Here is a 24454-nt window from a genome sequence, read left to right on the forward strand (position 1 = left end):
AGTGGTTCAAAATACTGCAGTTTGACTCATTTTTGGTTTAAAAAAATGGTAGTATATTACTCCTTTTTATCAGAAACGTCATTGGTTGCCGATTGAGTCTAGAATTTTGTTTAAATTTTCATGTATTTGTTATAAATCAGTCTTCGGTATGTCTCCAGGCTATCTTGTTCCTCATTTTTCTTTGAGCCACTCAAATAAGACTCCACGCACAGCCCATCTGTTTACATATCCTTCTCCTAAATCCTGTCGTTATAAGAAGTTCCTTGAGAGAATTGTCTCTTTTCAGGCCGCTAAACTGAATGCTTGGTTTGGAAAAATTATGCTAGAGGTTTCTTCTTAATTTGATTTTAGAAAATTGTTAAAGACACAACTATTTGACAAGCATCGTGTTTTAATCTCCCCCGTAGCGCGCCTTGATAAAAGGCACCCTTAGAGTTTGTATTGTAGTTATTGTATTGTAGTTATCACTGTATGTTTCAGCTCCATTTGTTGTGAACTGCCTAGAACCATCCTGGTCTGGCGGTATATAAGAATATAATTATTATTATTATTCTTGCTCTTGGCTTAAAATATCCCCCCAAACCCTCCTTCCATTCAACCTCTCAGTTAAGGTCAAACTAACTGAGGTTGGGACAAAGTGGGGTTTTGCCCTCGATAGTCCTGGCCTCATCTCCTGAGTAGCCGTGGGCTCTGGATTTGGCATTTGAGGAGGTGACCTTTGGTGGTACTACCATGTAAGGCCGCCTGATGCTGGGAAGTGTGAAATGTTCAGCTAGGTGATGAAGTGTTTGCGGTCCTGCCCCTCTGATTTATATTGTAGCACCATGGGAGTTAGGGGGATGGTGCATGTATTTTCTATTCTGCTAGTCAATGTATTAACAAAAAGATACAGGGGTTTAAAATCATCACTGCTGGATATGGGGTAGTTTCGGTTTGAATTTCTGCATCTGGAAGGGAGAGGTTGTGCAAGGAAACAGGCCTAGTGTGTGCAGACAGGCTGGCTCTTGTGAAACTGCAAGGCTCTCTGTTCAGTGGGGGCAGGGGTTAGAAGTTTCTAGAAGACAGCTCTTGGACTCCCTGGAGGGTGGTCTTAAGAAAATGACTTTACACCAGAGGAGATTTAAGACCTGTTCTTGAGTGTCAAATTTGCCTTTTCGTCCATCTCCCACAAACTGACCAGTGCATATGGATTATTGGATCCAAATCCATCCAGCAAGGATGATTCTATAACATCTGAAAATCTTTACCCTAGGAGATATTGTATATAGTTTGGTCTATTGCTAAAGAAACCTGTTCAAGAGAGTGTCTCTTCTTATTCGTTGGAAGAAGTGAAGTTGAAGTTTGGACTTTAAAACCTGGTGTGGTCTACATTATTTGCAAAAGTGACAGGAGTGTCTGGCTCTCACTTCCTCCAGCAGATAAGTTCGTTCCAGCTTTGGTCCTAACAAATAAAAAACAACTGTGTGTGCCCCTTCCCAGCATCTGGGCAAACAAAGGGGTAACAATATTAAGGACAAACAGGCAGAAATTTAAAAGAAATCAACCTAGGAGGATGAGGTTAGAAACATGAAAGCAGATAAAGGCCAAATGGCCCATCTAGTCTGCCCATCTGCAGTAACCATTATCTCTTTCCGAGAGATCCCACGTTTTATTGGGGAAGACAGATTTCCAACCCCACAAAGTGAAGAAGCCTTAGGAGTTGTTGTCCATCTCTTCCCTCCCCCCCAAACCCTCCCCCCCCCCCCCACACACACACGGCGTGTCACCTAGCCATGTTTGCCCTCACAGTAGAATTTATTTTCTTATACGGTGGATTATCTGGCTTATAGTGTTCTATATTCACCTGGGATTCCACCAGCATATTCCCAATCCCCCTGCCATATGCATGGGAGGACAGTCTTGGCCCCTCTGCTGTAAACCAGTGTATTTCTGTTCTAACATGTCATCATAGTTAGGTGCTTCTGCTGTTTTAAATAAAAGTAATTTAATACCAGTGTGTATGTCCTTTCTCGTCTCCTCACAGGTTTCATGATGGAAATGGCGTCCTGGGATGGAGGTGTTTCTCGCACTGTACAGTTCCTTGTGCCCCAGGTGATGTATGCCTTACAATAAGTTCACAAGGATGCTCTTAAGTTGGAATTTTTAAATTTTTAAGTTGCTTTATCAAAAGATGCGCAAGGTGATCTCACAGCATTATGGGAATGCAGGACCATGAGTCTCTTTCCCTGAGAACTTACATAAGAACATAAGAAATGCCTCTGCTGGGTCAGACCAGAGGTCCATCGCGCCCAGCAGTCTGCTCATGCGGTGGCCCATCAGGTCCAGGACCTGTACAGTAATTCTCTATCTATACCCTTCAATCCCCTTTTCCTTCAGGAAATCATCTAATCCCTTCTTGAAACCCAATAGCGTACTTTGTCCTATCACACCCTCTGGAAGCGCATTCCAGGTGTCCACTACTCTTTGGGTGAAGAACTTCCTAGCATTGGTTCTGAATCTGTCCCCTAAGAAACATAGAAAAAGACGGCAGATAAGGGCCGCGGCCCATCTAGTCTGCCCACCCTAATGACCCTCCCCTATTTAGCTCTGTGCAGAGATCCCACGTGACGATCCCATTTCTTCTTAAAATCTGGCACGCTGCTTGCCTCGATCACCTGAAGTGGAAGTCTATTCCAGCGATCAACCACTCTTTCAGTGAAAAAGTATTTCCTGGTGTCACCGTGCAATTTCCCGCCCCTGATTTTCCATGGATGTCCTCTTGTCGCCGTCGGACCTTTGAAAAAGAAGATATCTTCTTCTACCTCGATATGGCCCGATCATGTCTCCCCTCTCTCTGCGTTCCTCGAGTGAGTATAGCCATAATTTATCCAGCCGTTCCTCGTACGGGAGATCATTGAGTCCCGAGACCATCCGGGTGGCCATTCGCTGGACTGACTCAAGCCTCAGTACATCCTTGCAGTAATGAGGCCTCCAGAATTGTACGCAGTATTCCAGATGGGGCCTCACCATGGATCTATACAACGGCATAATGACTTCAGGCTTGCGGCTGACGAAACTCCTACGTATACATCCTATGATCTGCCTAGCCTTAGATGAAGCCCGCTCCACTTGATTGGCAGTCTTCATGTCTTCACTGATGATTACCCCTAAGTCCCGTTCTGCAACAGTTCTTGCTAGGATCTCGCCATTTAGGGTGTAAGTCTCGCATGGATTTTGACTGCCAAGGTGCATGACTTTGCATTTCTTGGCATTGAAACTCAGTTGCCAGGTCCTAGACCATTGCTCCAATAGGAGTAGGTCGTGTTTCATATTGTCCGTTGTGCTCTTGCTTGTTATGTTACACAGTTTGGCGTCATCGGCGAATAACGTTATTTTACTGCGAAGCCCCTCAGCCAAGTCCCTTATAAAGATATTGAAAAGGATCGGGTCCAAGACCGAGCCCTGCGGCACTCCGCTGATCACTGCCGTCGTTACAGAGGGGGTGCCGTTCACCACCACCCTCTGAAGCCTACCACCAAGCCAGTCCCCAACCCATTTTGTCAAAGTGTTACCTAATCCTATAGAACTCATTTTGCACAACAACCTGCGGTGAGGGACACTATCAAATGCTTTGCTGAAGTCCAAGTATACAATGTCCAAGGACTCTCCAACATCGAGCTTCCCCGTCACCCAGTCAAAGAAGCTGATCAAGTTGGATTGGCAGGATTTCCCCTTGGTAAATCCATGTTGACGGGGATCCCGTAGATTCTCCACATCCAGGATCTTATCTAATTGGTGTTTGATTAGAGTTTCCATTATTTGCTCACTATTGATGTGAGACTCACTGGTCTGTAGTTCTCAGCCTCTGTCCTGCAACCTTTTTTATGGAGTGGAATGACGTTAGCCGTTTTCCAGTCCAACGGGACTCTACCTGTACTAAGGGAGAGATTGAAGAGCGCGGATAGTGGTTCCGCCAGGACGTCCCTTAACTCCCTGAGCACCCTGGGGTGTAGGTTGTCTGGCCCCATTGCTTTGTTAACCTTGAGTTTTGACAACTCACAGTAGACACTGCTTGTTGTAAACTTGAAATTACTAAACGGGTCTACTGAGCCATCCTTTTTTTGTAGCCGAATGCCCTCTCGTTCTTGTAGTTTTCGAGAGTTTAAAGAATCTGTCCCTGTCCACTTTCTCTATGCCCTTCATGATCTTGTACGTCTCTATCATGTCCCCTCTAAGCCTCTGCTTCTCCATGGAAAAGAGCCCCAACATTGGATTTGGGTGGGGGGGGGGATTCTTGGTTTTCCATTAAGAATATATATAGGAATGTCATAAGATATTATTTTCATGTGGTATATATTAGTTGTATATGAATTTGGGAGGGGGTGGGGGTTAAATCTTCTTGGTGTATGATATTGAAGATTTTTCAAGTGATGTTGTATTATAATTGTTTGATATTTACTGTACACTTGATGTAAGTTATAAAATGAATAAAGAAATTTTAAAAAAAAGAAAGAAAAGAACCCCAATTTCTCTAATCTTTCAGCATATGAAAGGTTTTCCATACCTTTTATTAATTGTGTCGCTCTTTTCTGAACCCTCTTGAATATTGCCATATCCTTCTTAAGATACGGCGACCAATACTGGACGCAATACTCCAGATGCGGGCGCACCGATATAACGGCAGGATAATATCCTTCGTTCTGATTGTAAAACCTTTCTTGATAATACCTAGCATTCTGTTCGCCTTCTTTGAGGCCGCTGCGCACTGTGCTGACCACTTCATCGTCTTATTCACCAGTACCCCTAAGTCCTTCTCTAGGCTACTTTCACCCATTACCAGCCCTCCCGTCGTATAGCTGTACATCGGGTTTCTGTTTCCTATATGCAAGACTTTACATTTCTCTACATTAAAGTTCATCTGCTATTTATTCGCCCACTCTCCCAGTTTGTTCAGGTCCCTTTATAAATCTTCACAGTCCTCTTTAGTCCTAACCCCACTAAAAAGTTTTTTGTCATCTGCAAATTTTATAATCTCGCATTTCATCCCTGTTTCTAGGTCATTAATAAATACATTGAACAGCAGGTCTAAAATACCCAGGTCTAAAGGAGACAAAGAACTTGCCCAAGTTAATGAGCCCTGTCAGTGGCAAAAGTGGTTTCTCTGATCATTAGGCCACTCCTTCACTCTTCAGACACACTTTCCTACCTCTTTCAACACTTTAAAGATGTTTTCCAGTTACTTGTCAGCATTTATAGGGATAATTTTATGTTGGCATTATGTAAGTTTCCATAATCCAATACCTTCAAGTGTTCCCGCTAAGCTGCGCTGGGGTGCGCTCACGCACAAAATATTACCTCGCAGCGCACAAGTTTCTCGTCACAGCGCACACAGTGTAGAGCACAGTTCTTCAACCGCCGGTCCGCAAACAAAATCTTGCCGGTCCGCGAAGGATTCGGTCCCCGCCGCAACGAAAGGCCGGCGTCAGCTGACTTGCAACTTCCTGTTGCAGTCGCTGTGCCGGGACTCCTGCCTTCGCCGGGACTCCTGCCTTCCACCGCGTTTGCCTCCTGCCTTGTCTCCGCACCTCCAGACCAGCAGCGGCAGCTGTGTATGCTTTTAACTTCGGCACAGAGCTGCCCCTAATCAATAGTTTAGCGCGGTTTCATAAGGCAGCCTCGGGGCCTTTGCTAGGCCGGCCCACATCGCATCATCGAAGCGGGCCGGCTATCAAAGGCCCCGAGGCTGCCTCATGAAACCGCGCTAAACTATTGATTAGGGGCAGCTCTGTGCCGAAGTTAAAAGCATACAGAGCTGCCGCTGCTGGTCTGAACTCTTGGGCCGCTGAAGGAGGGCAAAAAGCAGCTGTCCTGGAGGTTTCCCTTCCTCTCGCCTTTACAGGTTCCTTTTTTCCACCTTTTTTTTTTTCCTTCAAACGGCAACGGGCCCCAGCATCGACATCAATCAAGTAAGTTCCACTGTCAATCAAGCGGTTCTGCTCGGCCAAAGCTTCCCCTGTGACATGAGCCACCCTCAGGGGAAAGAAAGTGACCCACAAAGGTGAGGGGAAGGGGGGCAGATGATGGAAGTTGGGGGGGGGAGAGAGAGAGAGAGAAGGGGCAGATGATGGAATGGAGGAGATGAGAGAGAGAGAGAAGGGGACAGATGATGGAAGTGAGAAGAAGGGAGAGAGAGCAGAAGGCAGATGGATGTCAGTTGAGAAGGGAGAGCAGATGCTGAATGGAAGTGGGGAAATAACACATACTGGATGGAAGGAGGAGATAAATAAAGGGGGAAGAAAATAGTAAGATAATGGAGGGGTGAGGGAAAGGGGTGACAAGCTGTGTGTAGACACAGTGAAAAGAGGGAAACGGGACTAAATAGTAAGAAAGAATTTAATTTAGATGGAGGCAGAAAATAGAGAAGGAAGACCAGAGAAGAAAAGGGAAGAGAGAGCAGAGAATGATCAGATCTGAGTGGAGGAAATGAGAAGAGAGATATGCTAAAAACCACAGGGGGGAGGGAAGGATAGAGATGCCAGACCATGAGGGGAACAGAAGGAAGATGATGGATGCTAGACCAAATTGGGGGGTGGGGGGGGGGCAGGAGGAGAGATGGCAGGGAAAGACAGACAGTGAATGGAAGGGGCAGATGCTGGACTGAAGAGACAGAGAAGGTTATCATGCTGCTGTACCGGGCCATGGTACGCCCTCACCTGGAGTACTGCGTCCAGCACTGGTACTTTAAGAAGGACACGGTACTACTCGAAAGGATCCAGAGAAGAGCAACTAAAATGGTTAAGGGGCTGGAGGAGTTGCCGTACAGCGAAAGATTAGAGAAACTGGGCCTCTTCTCCCTTGAGCAGAGGAGATTGAGAGGGGACATGATAGAAACATTCAAGGTACTGAAGGGAATAGACTTAGTAGCTAAGGCAGGGAGAACGAGAGGGCACTCTCTAAAGTTGAAAGGGGATAGATTCCATACAAACGTAAGGAAGTTCTGTGGTAGAAAGCAACATATTTATTTGGCTCATAACTTGCTGGCGCCCGATATTTTTAGCTCACAGTGAAAAAAGTTTGCTCACAACACCCGCCCGCTTAGAGGGAACACTGCTTGTAACCATTGACCACACCCTCTCTCCTCCTTCTCTCCAAACATCTGGACACTTGGTCCCATGACTAGTTTGGTTGGCTTCTGAGGAGTTGTACCAGCTGTGTCATTAAAGAATGCTTCCTTTATTCTTCCCCTATTTATTGTTATCACCTATGGCTTCTGATCTCAGAGGAGTGGGGTGGGTTGACTGCAGCCTCCCTAGTCCTGTTCTCTCACTCAGATATCTATCCCAAACATGTTTGAATTCTCATATTAACTGGTTTTCAACAGCTGAACCTCTCTTCCTCCAATTTCATGTCTTGGCCCTCTTGTGCTAGATCAGGGGTAGGGAACTCCGGTCCTCGAGAGCCTTATTCCAGTCGGGTTTTCAGGATTTCCCCAATGAATATGCATTGAAAGTAGTGCATGCAAATAGATCTCATGCATATTCATTGGAGAAATTCTGAAAACCCGACTGGAATATGGCTCTCGAGGGCCGGAGTTCCCTACCCCTGTGCTAGATATTCATTATTGAAGCCCATGAAGTATGTGAATATGTCTTATCACGCAAAGAAAAATAGAGAAGGATAGTACTCTTCAAAAGTCCAACACATGTACAAGGAGCAGAGATGACCAGGATGTTCCAGCTGGCAATTTGCCTGCATTAGGGGTTCAAAATCTACAAATAATATATGTGAACAAAATTTTCCACAATAAAACATAAGGATTGTCAGACATATAAAAATATAAAATGTAAAGATATCTTAAAATGCCAATAGAAAACAGGGTTTTTTAAAAATAAAACAAGAAATATAAGAAATATACAGATTGTATAAACATAAAATATTAAATATGAAAATCATAATAAAGATATAAAAAAATCGTAATGTTGGAGGAGAAAAATAAAAATATGTGTGAAAACATCACTGCTGCAGGCAAGTTGTCGAAACTATCTAAGAGACTCTGATATAAGTTTTGAATGAGTTTTGATTTGGCTGTTAGACACCCCCCCCCCCCCCCCGGATACTAACATTTATTGCACTGATAAAAAATATAAAAAGAAATAATAACAAGGAAACATGTAAAAAGATAAAAGGGAGGGCGGTAGTTTTTGGCTGATGATTAAAATCAAGAGCAATCACAAAGTGTAATATCAACACCGGATAGTGTATAAACTCCAGAGCTGAAGCCTTTTCTCCAGCTTAACATAGAATATCTACTTAAACTAGAATATATACTCTGATACAATAAGAAGTTGTTGTCTGGATTTATGGTGCTAGTCCAATGGATTGGAAAAATATTTATCAGTCCCTCTTACAATCAGTCTTTTCTCAGTCTCCAGCAGGTGGAGTGGTCTGTTTGTGCAGTCTGTGCTGAGGTTTCTTAAGATCTGTTGGATCTGATTAGTGAATCTTTCTTGTCCTTCTGTCTGTCAGGACTGAGCTTGGTGGACCCTCTCATTTCCCCCACCTCCCAAGGTTTTTCTGAATCTAGAGGAGCCTCAACTGTACGCCTTGCCACCGATACCGGCACTGACTACCGTCTAAAGTGCCTGTGCGGTCTGCTTTCTCTGATACAGCTGGTGAGAAGAAATAAAAAAGAGAAAATAAATGACACAAGAAATAAAAGGAGCTTTGGGATGCAGCTGGAGTATCTGTGCCTGCTCTTCGACACCAGACAGTCATGTGTTTCTCCCTGAGGCATGCAGACAGAAACTTCAACAACAAATCAGAGATCTCCTGGACAGTCCAATTCCCACAGCCTGGCTTTATGTGCAGGTTCTGGGGTCAATGGCAGCTTTGTAGGTGGTCCCCTGGGCCAGAGCGCACAGGAGCCCTTTACAGGAGCCCCTCCTCTCTCTGCAGCGTCATCCCCATCAGACGCCACTCCCATGGACGGTACTAGCTCACAGCAGCTTGAACTGGTGGCTTCATGGGGAGGCTTTCTGCCAGGGCTGGCTTCTTCGGATTTCCAAGTGGATGACTCTTATGAAGGATGCCAGGCTGTTGGGTTGGGGTGCTCATTGCGGGGTTCACTCCATTCGGGGGCAGTGGATTCCTTGTCAGAAACGTTGGTCATTCAATCATCTGGAATTTTGGCTGGTGCAACTCACTTTCCAGTCTCTTCTGGAAGGAAAAGTGGTGCGAGCATTCTCTGACAACGCCTCAGTGGTGGCATATGTGAATCATAAAGGGGTCACAAGAAGCACTCCTTTAGGGTAGGAGGCTCGTATGCTGTTCTGCTGGGCAGAAGTACATCTTCTGTCTCTCTTGGCAGCCCATGTGGCCGGAGTTGTCGGTGTTCAGGCTGACTTCCTCAGCCGACAGGTCCTGGACCTGGGAGAATGATCCCTCTCGTGAAAGGTGTTCCATCTGATCTTGGTTCAGCCCTGGCTGGCTCACAAGCTCCTGTATGTGTTCCCTCTGTGGCCTCTGGTCGGTCAGGTCCTACACCGGATAGCAAAGCAATCCCAGCCTGGTGATTCTAGTAGCTCCACTTTGGCCTCATCGCCCATGGTATTACATTATATTACATTAGTGATTTCTATTCCGCCATTACCTTGCAGTTCAAGGCGGATTACATAAGGAGTTATTTGGACATTTAGGAATACATAAGGAGTTATCTGAACATTTCCTATGGTATTATGGAGTGGAGCGGGTTGCTATTGGAGATTGAGATGATTCTTGTGGATCTCATCGTCTTCAGTAGGACGAGAAACTCCGTCTTCCTCTTCATCAATATCTTCTCATTCAGGGGTTGGTGCCCATGAAGAACCAGCCGCACTTTGGTCTTACGGCATGGCTCTTGAGCGCTCAGCCTTGACGAAGCACGGTTTTTTAATATTTTATTTTTGTTCAAGATTTTGACAATAACAAGTCAACATACTTGCACTAAGATTTAGAAATGATATGCATCAAACATAAAAATGGTTGATATAGCATCAGAATTGAGGATTAATTAGTTAACTAGTCCACAACTTGGATCTAAGAACAAAAAAAAAGGAAAACCTATTTAGACAGAGTCGGGGACATAGTTAACCCCCAGATAGCCAGTTCATTACACTGTGGGTGATACAGTTGAACCAATAACTCCCCCTCCTTCTCTGGCCTTAATAAATTCGGCTGAAAGAATAGAAAATTCTTTCCTTCTAGTGAAATACAGCATTTTGCAGGAAATTTTAGAACAAATTAGGCACCTAAGGCCAAAACTCTTGGTCTGTAACTGAGGAAATCTTTTCTTCTTTTCTGTGTTTCTTTAGACACATCAGGAAAAACACGAATAATTGAGCCGAGAAACTTATCATTTATGTGCCTAAAGTATGTCCGTAGTATTAAATCTCTATCAAACTCTGGGGCAAAAATCACAATGAGAGTAGTTCTCTCAGTTATTACTTCAAGTGAGTCTTCCAAGAAATCTGTATTTCCATTTTTCCTCCAGGGGTGGGACAAGCTGTTCTTTCCCGCCACTCATAGATAAATATTGATTTCTAATTATTGGTGGAAGATTTTCTTCTGGAATTAACAAAATCTCTTTAAGATACTTCCCCATCATTACTAGTGGAGCAATTACAGGTGATTTGGGGAAATTAAATAATATTAAATTATTCCTTCTTTGCTTGTTTTCTATAAACTCCAATTTTCTCTGTATATAAGATCTTTCCTTAACAATTTCTGTCTCCATACTTTTTATTTGGTTAATCTGTTCTTCATGGTTTTTCATAGACTCACTTTGTTCTTTTAACTTAATCCCATGTGCAATGATGGTAACACAATCAGCACATACCAAAGTTACTGCCTTTTTGAGGTTAGAGTCAATGGTGACAATTGCCTTCCACAGGTCGTCTAAATTGACTTTGGCAGACTTAGTTAAATCCCCAAACTGATAGCTAAAGAAGAAATATTCTCACCAATTTCAGCAGTGGGAGACATTGATGATACATTGTCTTCAGTGGGAGCCTGTCTCTCCAGAGACTTTACTCCCACCTCTCCTCTGGGGTTTGCCTTCGTGGGATAGCTGGGTTACCTCTTCCACTGCAACATTATTTCTCTCTGACTGGGGAGGTGGCTGCCTCGGGATTGGGCTAGGAGAAAGCCAAAATGAACTAAGGTTTGCCAATGTACTCCAATGTACTCGGCATTCCTCCCGATGTCTGGGCCGTCCCCTGCATCTGAAGCGTAACTCCGGCATCCAGCGTCTTCTGGATCAATCCTCTCGAGCCTCTGACCACCGGAGGTCCTGGTCATGAGGCTTCTCTCCTCTTCCCCATAAGGTATTCGATAGACAAGCGTGCAATTAAGCAGCACTCAACAGCAGGAAAAAATCAGTCAGGGAGTAAATTCAAACAAATAAGGAAATCAGACAGTGAAGCACGGAGCTGCACTTCACACAACCGTCTCAGTCTCCATAAGCGTGGATTTTCAAATGTTATCTCGACTCTTTTGCACTCAAAGAAACCCTACTATGGTTTCTTATGTCAAAGCCTGGAAGGCTTTCCAACAGTGGTGTGCTAAGGATTAAGTGGAGCCTGAGAGGACTCCTATTTTGCTGGTCCTGATTTTTCTTCAGGCAGGCCTAGAAAAAGGTTTAGCAGTGGTCTTCCTTAAAGTTCAGGTTGTAGACCTTTCATGTTTTAGAGCGTAGAGAAGCGCTAGTTTGCTTACTGTTCATCCAGACATGTCCAGGTGTATGAGAGGGGCACTTCATTTGAAACCTCCCTTGCGTCTTCCTTTTCCTTCATGGAATCTTAGCATCATTCTGCAAGGCCTTGGAGAGGCCCCATTCGAACCACTGAAGACTGTCTTTCTGGTCACCATTATCTTGGCATGGTGCATATTGGAGTTTCAGGCTCTTTCACGCAAATAACCCTTTCTCCGTATTACAGACGCAGGGGTTGTCTTCCATACTGTACCTTCCTTTCTGCCAAAGGTGGTATCAGCCTTCAATGCCAGCCAGGAGGTTCGTTTGCCTGCATTTCATTCCACAGGTTCAGAACACAAAGATAAGATCTTACGCGAGTTGGATGTCTTTAGAGTCTTGCTCAACTATTTGGAGAGGCCTAATGATTTCAGGTTATCTGATCACCTTTTTCTCCTGACTGCTGCACCTCGCTATGGTCATCCGGCTTCCAAGTCCTTGATCGCTCAATGGTTTCAAATGGCCATTTCCACGACTTACATCACCTGTGGCAAGCAGCTGCCAATTTTGCTTAAAGCCCACTCAACTGGAAGTGTGGCTGTGTCGTGGGCAAAGTCTCGCATGATTCATCCTGATGAAATTTGCAGGGCGGCTACTTGGTCCTCTCTTCATACTTTTACCCAGTTTTACTGAGTGGCTGTGGCAGCTCATTCTGATGTCGCTTTTGGGATCTGTCTCTCCCTAGCTGTTACCATTGCTTTGGTATGTCTCGTGGCTTATGGAATCCGGAAGGGACATAACAGAATGGAAGATTATGTTTCTACTTTCAATAATCTTCTCTCTGTTAGTCTCTGTAGGATTTCATAATGACCCGTCCTCTCTGTCTTCACTCAATTGTTGAATAGCCTGCTTCTTTCTGCCTTGATTGTTTTCCTTGCAGGCTTGAAGTCTTTCCATCCAGTTGACGAATCCTGTGAGCAGTTTTCCACTTCTGTGAGTATGATTTACTGAAGGCTGTCTCATGCGAGTGCTCGTTGCATGCAGCAGGTTAGTTCAATGTTTTGCTTGATTGCCTTTGTGCCTGTTTATTACTTGTTTCATGTTTTGCAGAGCAGACCAGTTCAGAAATTGTTTGTGTTGCTGGGGATCTTCCCCCGTACCCCCTTGTCATGGATTTGTTCAGGTATGTTACTTGGCTTTGGGACTCAACTGAAACTGGATATGTTTCTAGCTCTCAGTCTAAGGAGGAGGAGCATATGCTCAGAAAAGTGTTGGATTTCTGCAACTCCCAGATTGCGGGTTGGGATTGAACACCTAGCATATGGAATCCTCCAGGGACAAACAGAAAGAAGATTATTGAAGGTAGAAACTTAATCTTATGTTAGTTCATTTTATTTGTAATAGTCCTACTGTTATAACAAACAACATATTAACATTCTAGCTATTTGTGAACCAAGCCTTAACGTGTTGACAGGACAAGTGAGACGATTGTTGTTAATACTCAAAGGCAAACTATTCCAAATATTAATCGCCTGAAAAGAAAAGGTGCTTTCTAATTTTTGCTTAAAGTGTACACATACAACTCTGAGCAGTGGTATAGTGTGGGGGTGGGGGCAGACCACTCTTTGCGCAGCATCGGTGGGGGTGCCGGCACCTCTCCACCACACCACGCTCGCACCATCCCTCCTCATACCCCATACCTCTGTAGATCTTCACTAGTGTGAGCAACTTCTCCTGCCTGTTGCTTGTGCCAGCCTGGTTCCCCTCTGAATCACTTCCGGGTCACGGGGACAGGAAGTGACATTGGAGGGAAATTCAACACTGGTGTGAGGAGCATGTTGGAAAAGCCACTCGTACTAGCGAAGATTTAGAGGTATGGGTGGGGAGGAGGGAGAGCGTGAGTGTTGGGGGGGGGGGAAGGAGAGGAGGGCGCCTCCTACCCTTGCTATACCACTAACTCTGAGTATATTAGATATACATATTAAAGGTATTTTTCTTTTTTACAGTGTATTTCTGAAGAAATGTTTTATCAGTTGAGCAATATGCTTCCTCAGATCTTTCGAGTGTCCTCAACGCTGACCCTGACATCGAAGCGCTGAAGCCTCAGGGTGCAGCATTCAGATGGGAAAAATCTCTGGGTCAGTGTCATGGTCGTGGACATCATCCAATTATAATTTTTGTGTTGTAGCCCTGAAAAGGATAATGCACTCCTACTTTTTGTGTCCAATTAGCCCTCTGTGAGGTGAGGATTCAAGAACTTTTCTTGGTCTGAGGCCTGATCCATTCTGTCTGCTGAGATGGAGTTGCTCTGTCACTGAAACAGTGAGAATGAACTGAAAGGCAAAGCCCCATGTGATCAACTAGTTATTCTCCTATATTTTCCACGTTCTGACCTGGGAAATCTCACCTTCCTTCTCCAGACACCAAGCACTGAAGGGCCAAGCGTAGCGCAGTATAATGGCGCCATGTCAGCAGGGCTTGGCTACTCCTCTTCTGTCAGTGAATACAGCACCTGCCACCTTCCCTACTTCTCCATGACAAACCTGAAAGTTTAACAGAATATCAGCATTCACTTTTCAGTTGACTTTTCTCTGCAGAGCAGCTGGGTTTGAGTTAGCTCTGCTGAAATGCTGTTTTAGAGGATATATTTAGATAAGTCCGTGTATGCTGTTTTTAAAATCGGACTTCGCATTATTTAATCTGTTCAAGTTTTTGACATTTGGAAAAACATGAATTATGTGGTACAGCTTTTTTGGAAGAAAAGGGAATTTCTCGCTGAGCACCAAATTCAGCTGTCCTGGCCAGAGAAGGGCACACACTCCCTTGCAAAATATTTATAGAAAGCAGGAAGGAGCAGAAGTTGCACATTCTGGCTCTGTGTGAGAGCAGGGGACACCAAATGTAGGTATGGAGGATGTATTTAAAGGCACTTGACCTCTGCTTGGAGTGTGTAAGGGCACCAGTGGGAGAACAGACTACAAGCTGAAAGTTTTATTGCTATTAGAAATCCCTTACTGGAGTTTAAAAATGAAAGCTAGAAAAGTTGTGTTTCCGTTCAAAAATTACTGTCTAGGATAGTTTGAAACAAATCTTGCAGCACATGGGAATGTGGATGTGGAACAAATCTGCTTGGATTTGCAGTTGCTGAAACCAAAACATTTTTCGTAGGCTTGTGAGAAGGAGGTGCTGGTTTTAGTTCATTTTTAAACGAACAAGTTCGATAACACTGACTGTGCTTATGATTTAGCAGTCTTGGGCCCAGAATTTAGATTTTAATTTCAGGCCTCACATAGCACTGCTGCTCCTCTAATATCACTCAGGTTTGCATAGACTGGCCTGACTTCCCAGTAGATATTCCACCAAGGTCATGGAATCATGCAAGAGGTGTAAGTTTGCTGAAATACTATCCTAAAAATAAAATATCCAGTATATGAAATAACACTGTATACTCTAGCTTCATTCCTTTTAAATTGTCAAAGTGTTTTATAATAAGAGGCCTTGGTATGGCAAGGGGGTTCTCCTGGATCAACTTGTGAAACACTGCCTTAATTACCCCCTTCATACATTTTGCTTATTTCAAACAGAAGCAGCAGGACTACAAATCCACAGTGCACCTGAAAAGTAAATGTAAAAATTCGGGACTGGTCAGCATTTCCTTTTATGCTGGGTCACTTGAATAATTTTTCAAACCTCTGCTACATGTTTTATTAAGAACATAAGGATAGCCCGTTCTCATGGTGGCCAATCCAGGTCCCTTGTACCTGGCCAAAACCCAAGGAGTAGCAACATTCCATTCAGAATCCCAAGGAATAGCAAGATTACGGAATCCCAAAGAGTAGCAACATTCCATACAGAATCCCAAGGAGTAGCAAGATTACGGAATCCCAAAGAGTAACAAGATTCCAGAATCCCAAAGAGTAGCAACATTCCATACAGAATCCCAAGGAATAGCAAGATTACGGAATCCCAAAGAGTAACAAGATTCTAGAATCCCAAAGAGTAGCAACATTCCATACAGAATCCCAAGGAATAGCAAGATTACGGAATCCCAAAGAGTAACAAGATTCCAGAATCCCAAAGAGTAGCAACATTCCATACAGAATCCCAAGGAATAGCAAGATTCCGGAATCCCAGAAAGTAACAAGATTCTAGAACCTCAAAGAGTAGCAAAATTCCATGCTACCGATCCAGGGCAAGCAGTGGCTTCCCCCGTGTCTCTCTCAATAACAGACTTTGTAGGGATTTGTTAAGAGACACTCTTCTCTTCATCAGCAGACAGCCTCTAGCCACCACTACAGCCTGGCATAGCAAGTCATTAGGTAAAGTTATTGCCCTACAGTGTTCCTGTGTTACTTTGCCTTTGCTTTCTCCTTGTGCCCCTTCACTTGTCTCTGAATCTTTTATAGAATAGCTCGGGAATGTGCATCACATCAATAAAAAGCTCTGATCTTCATTTGTTTTTATCCAAGTGGCCCAATGTAACAACTGCTCTGCTTTATTCCCCCCGTAAATCTGAAATGTTATGAATTGAGTTCAACTTTATACTTCACAGTACAGAGAAGTCATTGTAAGCCAGAGAATTTGTGTATCTCCAGAATTGCACTTAATAAATGAAACTTCAATGTAAGCACAGCTCAGGCTATTGTGAAAATCCATAGAATCTGCTACGTTTTCTTTTCTCTGCCAGATTATACATACCTAGGTCTGGAGCGTGTAACAGTGCGACAGAGACTCACTAATAACAATAAGATCGTCTTTTCAGTGGAGAGGTAATTGTCAAAGGAAATCCTTATTGTCTTCGAGATAAGGAGCTTCCTGAAAAATGCAACACATTTTAATTCCAATGGCTGATTTATAGGCATGGGACTTCTGCCAAGATAACGGTCTGTGGTCATACGTGCACCGCTGCACATGTACTTTCTGGTTTTAAACTGATGCTGTAAAAAAAAAAAACCCCAACACTCAACCGATGGCAAATAATTTCAGGAAATTGATGTGAGGAGACTCTGCCCTAACGAATTGCTCAATAGGTTGAAGAACATGTCGGGATACGTCAGCCATTCCAAAAGCAAGAAGGGTTCAGACTTGGGGGGGGGGGGAGGGACGACAGATGTCTTAATGGGTTTTCCTGCCTCTACCAATGGAAACTGTACTAAGATCCCTAAACATTCCAGCTTTGTGAATAACGAAAAGCTGCTCGTCATCCTGAGAGAAAACCTCTAAGATAAGTGCCTTGCCCTGGAACGGGAAGCCAAGCTGCTCCACACATGGAGACAGAACTTCAGAGCAGATTTTGCCACCTTTATTTTCACATTTCTACCTGTGTATTTCTTCTACACCCCCACCCCCACCCTTTCTGAAGCCAAGCTTAGGTGAGTTATCATTATTAAAGCGTTGCTGAGACTCAAACACTCACTGCCACAGCGTTCACCCGAGGAGCCGGGAGCAGTCCTTCCCCTCCCTTCTGGCACTTGAGTGCCAGTCCATTGGCTCAAACATGCAACTACAGTTTCTCCACAGCAGTGTGTGACATGTAATGCCGTGGCTGAGCTATGGGGCTGCCCAATCTTTGCTGTGAAAATGAAAAACCCATTTAATAAAAAGCAAATTTGACTTCATAAGTGGTATGCTGCAGCAAAATACTTCAAGAAAACTAGCTAAGTCCAACCAAGTAAGGGAAGGGAAAAATATATTCTACACTATTGCAATCCAGGTTCATGAGAACCCAAAAACTAGATGGCAGATGATCCTTAAGCAGATAGAAGATAGCATTTGAATTGAGCGAATGATGGTTCAGATCTTAAGTAGGCAGATAGGGCATTTCAAAGCTTGGGTACCTGGAAAAAGCTGAATTTTGCATAGATTTGTAGTGAATGTTTTCTGGAGCAGGGAGAAGTAAGTAATGCCCATTGAGAGAAATGTAAGGAATTACTGATGAGAGGAAGCTGCTGAAGAGAATATAAAAGGGGTGTGACAGTGTTGTACATTTTTTGCACAATGAAGAAAATGAGCATCAGTATTGCGAAAGGTTTGCAAATGACATAGTTGGGATTTCTGTAATTCAGCATAAACTGCAATGCCATAATCAGTCCATGATACGAGAAAGGCTTGAATTACGAGTTTGCAGAGGTGAAAAACAAAGCAGACTTCTAACAGAACAGAGTCGATGTAGTGATTGAAGGCCAGAGCAAATTACTTGAGGCACTTAATCCTGGAATGAAAGCTGTGAATGAAATATGGCCCCTAAATATTTAAATGATCGAACTGGTTAAAAATTCATACCAAATAAACGAGGAATCGGAGATGGTTGTGGATGAAACCCAGTTATCTAACATACCACTGTTTTTTCTAGATTTAGAATTAAATTTGTTGGTACCTAACCAATTACTGTATGTCTTTATAGATCCATGGTTTGACCACTCTTGAGTCCTGTGTAAGTCTGGTCGTCTCATCTTAAATTGGCTGCAGTGGAACTAGAAAAGGTGCAAAGAAGGATGACAAAAAATGATACAGGGAATGAAATGCCTCTCTAATAATAAAAGATAAACAGGTTAGGGCTCTTCTTGGAAAGAGGTGAGTAAGAGGAAATATGACAGAAGTTTATGAAATCATGAGTGAGGACATAAGAACATAAGCAATGCCTCCGCTGGGTCAGACCGGGGTCCATCGTGCCCAGCAGCCTGCTCACGCGGCGGCCCAACAGGTCCAAGGACCTCCAAATTACCCACCTTAACACCTTCCAATTAAACAAATACCATAAATAGATTGTAACCTACCCTCTCTAACTGCATTCATATGTATTTTTCATTCAGTTCTTCACTGTCAGTTTAATTTCCATCCTATAAATTCACATAGAATTTTTCTTTTTTCAACCATCTTTATTTTCTCTTCTTTATTAATTTCCAGGTACTTTAGTTAGATTGTGAGCTTTCGGGACAGTAAGGGAATTTTTTAAGTACCTTCTTACTTCTCATTTATAATCTTAATGTATATTTTCTTCAAACCACTTAGAACCTAACGGATGTAGCGGTATATAAGAAATAAATTACATTACATTACATTACATTGTGTAACAAGAGGGCACTCCATGAAATCAAACAAATCATAGAAAATATTTTATCATTCAGAATCTTGCCGGAGAGTGTAGTCAAGGTAGGAAACAGATGGTGCTCAGTAGAGGTTTAGACAAGTTCCTGGAAGAAACTGCCAGAAAACTTGGTAGACGTGGCAAAGCCATTTCTCCCTGAAAATAAGCTTTGAGAAATTTGCTCTACTTTTTGGGATGTGCTGGGTACTTGTGACCTATTCTGCCTATTGTCGGAGATGGGGTGGGATTCATTCAGCATTCCTTTTTTTTTGTTTTTGTTCCATTAATGTTGTATTATGTACAAATTTCATCACTCCACTCATCGCATGTGAAACCTTGGTTAGGACCACAGCGGAACGCGATCTAGGAGTGATCATTAGCGAGGACATGAAGGTTGCCAATCAAGTGGAGAAGGCTTCCTCCAGAGCAAGACAAATGATGGGGTGTATCCGCAGAGGTTTCGTCAGCAGGAGACCTGAAGTTATGATGCCGTTGTACAGAGCCATGGTGAGGCCTCACTTGGAGTACTGCGTTCAGTTTTGGAGACCTCACTACCGAAAGGACGTGCTGAGAGTCGAGTCGGTGCAGCGAACAGCCACCAGGATGGTCTTGGGGCTCAAGGATCTCACGTATGAAGAAAGACTAGAGAAATTGCGGATGTACTCACTTGAGGAAAGAAGGGAACGAGGAGATATGATTGAAACGTATAAATATATCACGGGGCATATCGAGTCAGAAGATGATATCTTCCGGCTCATGGGACCCTCGACCACCAGAGGGCATCCGCTAAAAATCAAGGGAGGGAAGTTTCATGGCGACTTCAGGAAGTATTTCTTCACCGAGAGAGTTGTGGATCATTGGAACAGACTCCCTCTCCAGGTGATAAAAGCCAGCAGCGTGACGGATTTTAAGAGAAAATGGGATACTCACGTGGGATCTTTAAGGGAGTAAACTCAGGGGGGGAGGATACTTGGAATGGGCAGACTTGGTGGGCTATAGCCCTTTTCTGCCGCTTTTTTTTCTATGTTTCTATGTTTCTATTGTTCTCCAGATCACTTATGAATATATAAGAGCATAAGAATTGCTGTACTGGGACAGACCGAAGTTCCCTCAAGCCCAGGATCCTGCTTCCAACAGTGGCCAACCCAGCTCCCAAGTACCAGACAGAAACCCAAAGAGTAGCAACATTCCAGAGCTGAGATTGTGATGTCATAATGCCTCATTCCACCAATGCCTAAGAGCCAGTGATGTCACAATGGCTTCACTGGCCTATACTTGGCTCGCATAAGAATTGCCAGATTGGGACAGACCAAAGGTCCATCAAGCCCAAAGTCCTGTTTCCAACAGTGGCCTACCTAGGTCCCAAGTACCTATCTAGATCCCAAGTACTAAAACAGATTTTATGCTGCTTAACCTAGGAATAAGCAGTGGATTTCCCCAAGCCATCTCAATAATGGCTTATGGACTTCTCTTTTAGGAAATGATCCAAGCCTTTTTAAACCCTGCTAAGCTAACTGATTTCACTTTATTCTCTGGCAACGAATTCCAGAGTCTAATTACACGTTATGTGAAGAAATATCTTCTCCGGTTTGTTTTAAATCTAGCTTCATCGCATATCCCCTAGTCCTAGTATTTTTAGAAAGAGTGAACAAATGATTCATATCTACCCATTCTGCTCAGAATTTTAGAGACCTCTGTCACATTACCTCTGAGCCGTCTCTTCTCCAAGCTAAGGAGCCCTAGCTGCTTTAGCCTCTCCTCATAGGGAAATCGTCCCATTCCTTTTATCATTTTTGTTGTTCTTTGTACCTTTTCTAATTCCACTTCATCTTTTTTTAAGATGCAGTGACCAGAATTACAGTATTCGAGGTGCGGCCGTACCATAGAGCATGAAAACATTTTCATTTTTGTTTTCCATTCTTTTCCTGATAATTCCTAACATTCTATTTGCTTTCTTAGTCACATCCGCACATTGAGCTACTACTATTTATTATTTCTAAAGCGCTGAAAGGCGTACGCAGCGCTGTACATTTTTAACTTGTAAACCGGCTAGATACTCGTTGATGGTCGGTATAGTAAAAATTTAATAATAGTAAATTTAATAAACTAAACATACAATAGACAGTCCCTGCTGAGGGTTTCAATGTTTCCTCAACCATGACACCTAGATCCTTTTCCTGGGCAGTGACTCCTAACACATAAGAACATAAGCAGTGCCTCCGCTGGGTCAGACCACAGGTCCATCTTGCCCAGCAGTCCGCTCCCGCGGCGGCCCGAACAGGTCACGGCCTGTCTGAGACACCAGAAGGGGCCCCCTTGCCACCTTGGTTTCCCATTGAGTTTTATCTTCCCATCGAGTCCTAACCCTCCGGTCTTGCACATGCACGACCTGGTTGGATTTCTATACTTATTACTTGGTTAGCTTTCTATACCTGTGTTACATCCCAGCACCTCTCTCAGTATCCCCCGATCCCTTTATCCCTCAGGAATCCGTCCAATCCCTGTTTGAATCCCTGTACCGTACTCTGCCTGATCTCTTCCTCCGGTAGCGCATTCCAAGTGTCCATGACCCTTTGGGTGAAAAAAAACTTCCTCACATTTGTTCTGAACCTATCTCCCTTCAGTTTCTCCGACTGCCCCCTCGTACCTGTTGTCCCCCTCAGTCTGAAAAATCTGTCCCTATCCACCCTCTCTATGCCCCTCAGGATCTTGAAGGTCTCTATCATATCTCCCCTGAGCCTCCTTTTTTCCAGAGAGATGAGCCCCAGCCTATCCAACCTCTCGGCGTATGGGCAGTGTTCCAGCCCTCTTACCAGTTTCGTTGCTCTCCTTTGGACTCTCTCAAGCACTGCCATGTCCTTCTTGAGGTACGGCGACCAATATTGAACGCAGTATTCCAGATGTGGACGCACCATAGCTCTATACAATGGCATGATGACTTCCCGCGTCCTGGTTGTTATGCCCCTCTTTATGATACCCAGCATTGCGTTGCTATAGTTCAGGTTCCTCTTGCAATTTTTCACAATCGTCTTGCGATTTAACAACTTTGGGAAACTCCGTTACCAAACCTTTTCCTTTAGAAAACCAGCTATTTAGTCCTAGACTTTCCTGTCTTTTAGCAATTTCCTAATCCAAAATGGACCATCACTTTCTATCCCATGACTTCAATTTCCTGAGGAGCCTCTTATGAAGGAATTTATCAAACACCTGAAAATCCATAATACTTTATTTCAGCCAATGCACCTTTATTCAGATGTGCATCAGTTTAATCCACAATCCTTCTCGCCAAACTAACCAGTGCCCCAATTTCCTGAGCAGACAGTGGCTGCATAAGTTTTGCAGCATCTATTGGAGCCCACACAAGAGAGAGGAGAGTAAGAGAAAGGCACATTTTAGGCTTAAAGAAACATTGTGATCATTATATCTGCAACCATTATTTATCCTGCACTTTAAAACAACACTAAAATCAGTGATATTGTTTCCCATTTGAAACGGCAGGAACAGTTAATTAAATAGAGTACTCCCCCCAAAAAAATTCACGGAGTGACCGCAAATGTTGAAAAACCACAAATATCGGAAGAGTACTGTATTTGTATGTTATCAGTGCGTGGACGACAAAACACTCGCCTAAAACCACGGCACAGGAAACGCTTGCAGTCGCATCCCCTCGTCGCCTGCTTGCCCCTCAGCTGTCTGTCGGGAAATAACAGGAGGAAAGCTACAGCCAGTGACCTAAACCACGCGCTCTTGGCCCGCCCCCTCCTCCTCCTCTCTGGCTCCGGCCCCGCCCTCATCTCGTAAGAGGTGAAGCTGTCATTCATCCGTGCGGTTCTCCTTCTTTGCAAGCACTGAGATCCCCGTCAGGATTGGTTTGCAGCAGAGGGGAGATGTGAACGTTCCAGCTATTGGTTGCTCCAAGAGGTAAATTATGCAGGGAGTGAGGGGGAGGCAGAGGTTGGTTGGTGAGGGAAAAAACACAAATTACTGAGTCCGCAAATTCGTGGGGGTATACTGTATTGTTTGTTGTACTGTTTTACTAAAGTTTACATTATGCATTGTAGATATATAATGCAAGATTTAAAATAAAATGAAACGAAGGAATCTATATAGCAAGAAAAGCAAACTATTACACAACCTACCGGTAATATGTATGTTTTTGGAAACCGCTTAGATTTAGGTGGTATATAAGTTTTTAAAATAAATAACCATGAAACCAAAGCAAAACCACATAGTGACATGAAATAAAATGTTTTCTGTGCATATGGAAAGCAAGGTGAGGCTGGACTCATTTAGAGCACTGGTCTTTGACCTGAGGGCCCAGGGCAGGATGGACCACTGGTCTGACCCAGCAGCGGCAATTCTTATGTTCTTAAGAAGGTAGATGGGGGCTGTTTGCTGCAGAACAGTCTCATTCCCATGTTTTAGGAGGGAGAATTTTGGCAATTCTGAATTTATACCCCAAATTCAACCCATTGAAATCCAACCTCCCATGTCCCATTATACAGCATGATAGACTTGTTGGAAAGCCTGGTTTGGTCTTAAATTTCCCTCTTGGACCCAGGTAACTTGGCAGCTCAGTAACTATGTCCAGGGAATGGGAAGGTGTCGGGGTGAAGTGGCTGATGAAATGTAAACCCTTGAATTTCAAGCCCATACAGGTGCCAGAATATGAAAATGTCTGTACTTTTGACATGTAGCCTGTACATGTAGCCATTGAACGTACATGTAGTTTCCTCCTGAGCCACAGTCTTTGACTGGGAACCATAGACCTGTAAATTTTTTAAACCAGTAGGCAACATTTTTTACCTGTCCCCGAGACTCAAAGTGTAAGGTGGAGAAACAGAAGCTAAGCCTTTTGGCTTCCTGATCTGGGATGCTTCTTGGCCACAGACCACAGCTGATAGGCAAGAAGCCACAGTGTGATTGGTTACTTTGGAAGGAGTGTGAAATAAAACTATGACCATGGCCATATTGGGGACACAAATACGAGAATGGTCAGTCATAACAGAGCAGTGACACTTGTAACTCTGGCATCGTTTGGGAATGGAAGAGAGACACGCAAAGCCTTGCAATTGGAGACACTCTAGGGCAGTGGTCTCAAACTCAAACCCTTTGCGGGGCCACATTTTGGATTTGTAGGTACTTGGAGGGCCGCAGAAAAAAGAGTTAATGTCTTATTAAAGAAATGACAATTTTGCATGAGGTAAAACTCTATAGTTTATAAAACTTTCCTTTAATTTATTTATTTATTTATTTAGATTTTTATCCCGTCCTCCCAATAGCTCAGAACGGTTTACAAATGAACATACACAGTGTGGAGTAACTAGACATATAAGTAGTACAACAGGTTTAGTGGTTGGATTTATAGTTTTTAGAGAGAATTGAATACAGGGAGATTAAGCAGAGAGAGAGAAGGGGGAAATACCGTAGTTTAATTTACGGAAAGTTATAAGCATATAGATGCAAATTTTTAGTGGATAGAGTAAGAGAGGGTCATACTGGAATTTCGGGAAGGAGATAGGAGAGTGGAGGGTGGGGCTTAAGGGGGGGAGAGACAGAGGAGGTCTTTAATTGAAGAGGAGGGTCTTTACCGATTTACGGAATGCTAATAATGAGTTCTGTTGTCTAAGTTGGGGGGGAAGTTGGTTCCAGAGGTGTGGAAT

The 24454-nt window shown here is 43.7% G+C and overlaps 1 protein-coding gene across 7 annotated transcripts in view; it reads left to right on the forward strand.

The window, feature by feature from the left end:
• Positions 1–15145, forward strand: part of C7H12orf4 (chromosome 7 C12orf4 homolog) — a 96551-nt gene extending 81406 nt beyond the window's left edge. For 5 of the 7 annotated variants that reach the window (XM_033952027.1, XM_033952031.1, XM_033952029.1 and 2 more), the window contains exons 13-14: positions 2024–2091; positions 13711–13803. In XM_033952027.1, the coding sequence (XP_033807918.1) occupies positions 2024–2091; positions 13711–13803 (161 nt within the window). Of the gene's footprint in view, positions 1–2023; positions 2092–13710 lie in introns of all 7 variants that reach the window. The other 2 variants (XM_033952028.1, XM_033952033.1) reach the window with 1 other exon arrangement.
• Positions 15146–24454: the final 9309 nt, after the last annotated feature.

Source organism: Geotrypetes seraphini, chromosome 7 (assembly GCF_902459505.1).
Source record: "Geotrypetes seraphini chromosome 7, aGeoSer1.1, whole genome shotgun sequence".
NCBI classification, from domain to species: domain Eukaryota; kingdom Metazoa; phylum Chordata; class Amphibia; order Gymnophiona; family Dermophiidae; genus Geotrypetes; species Geotrypetes seraphini.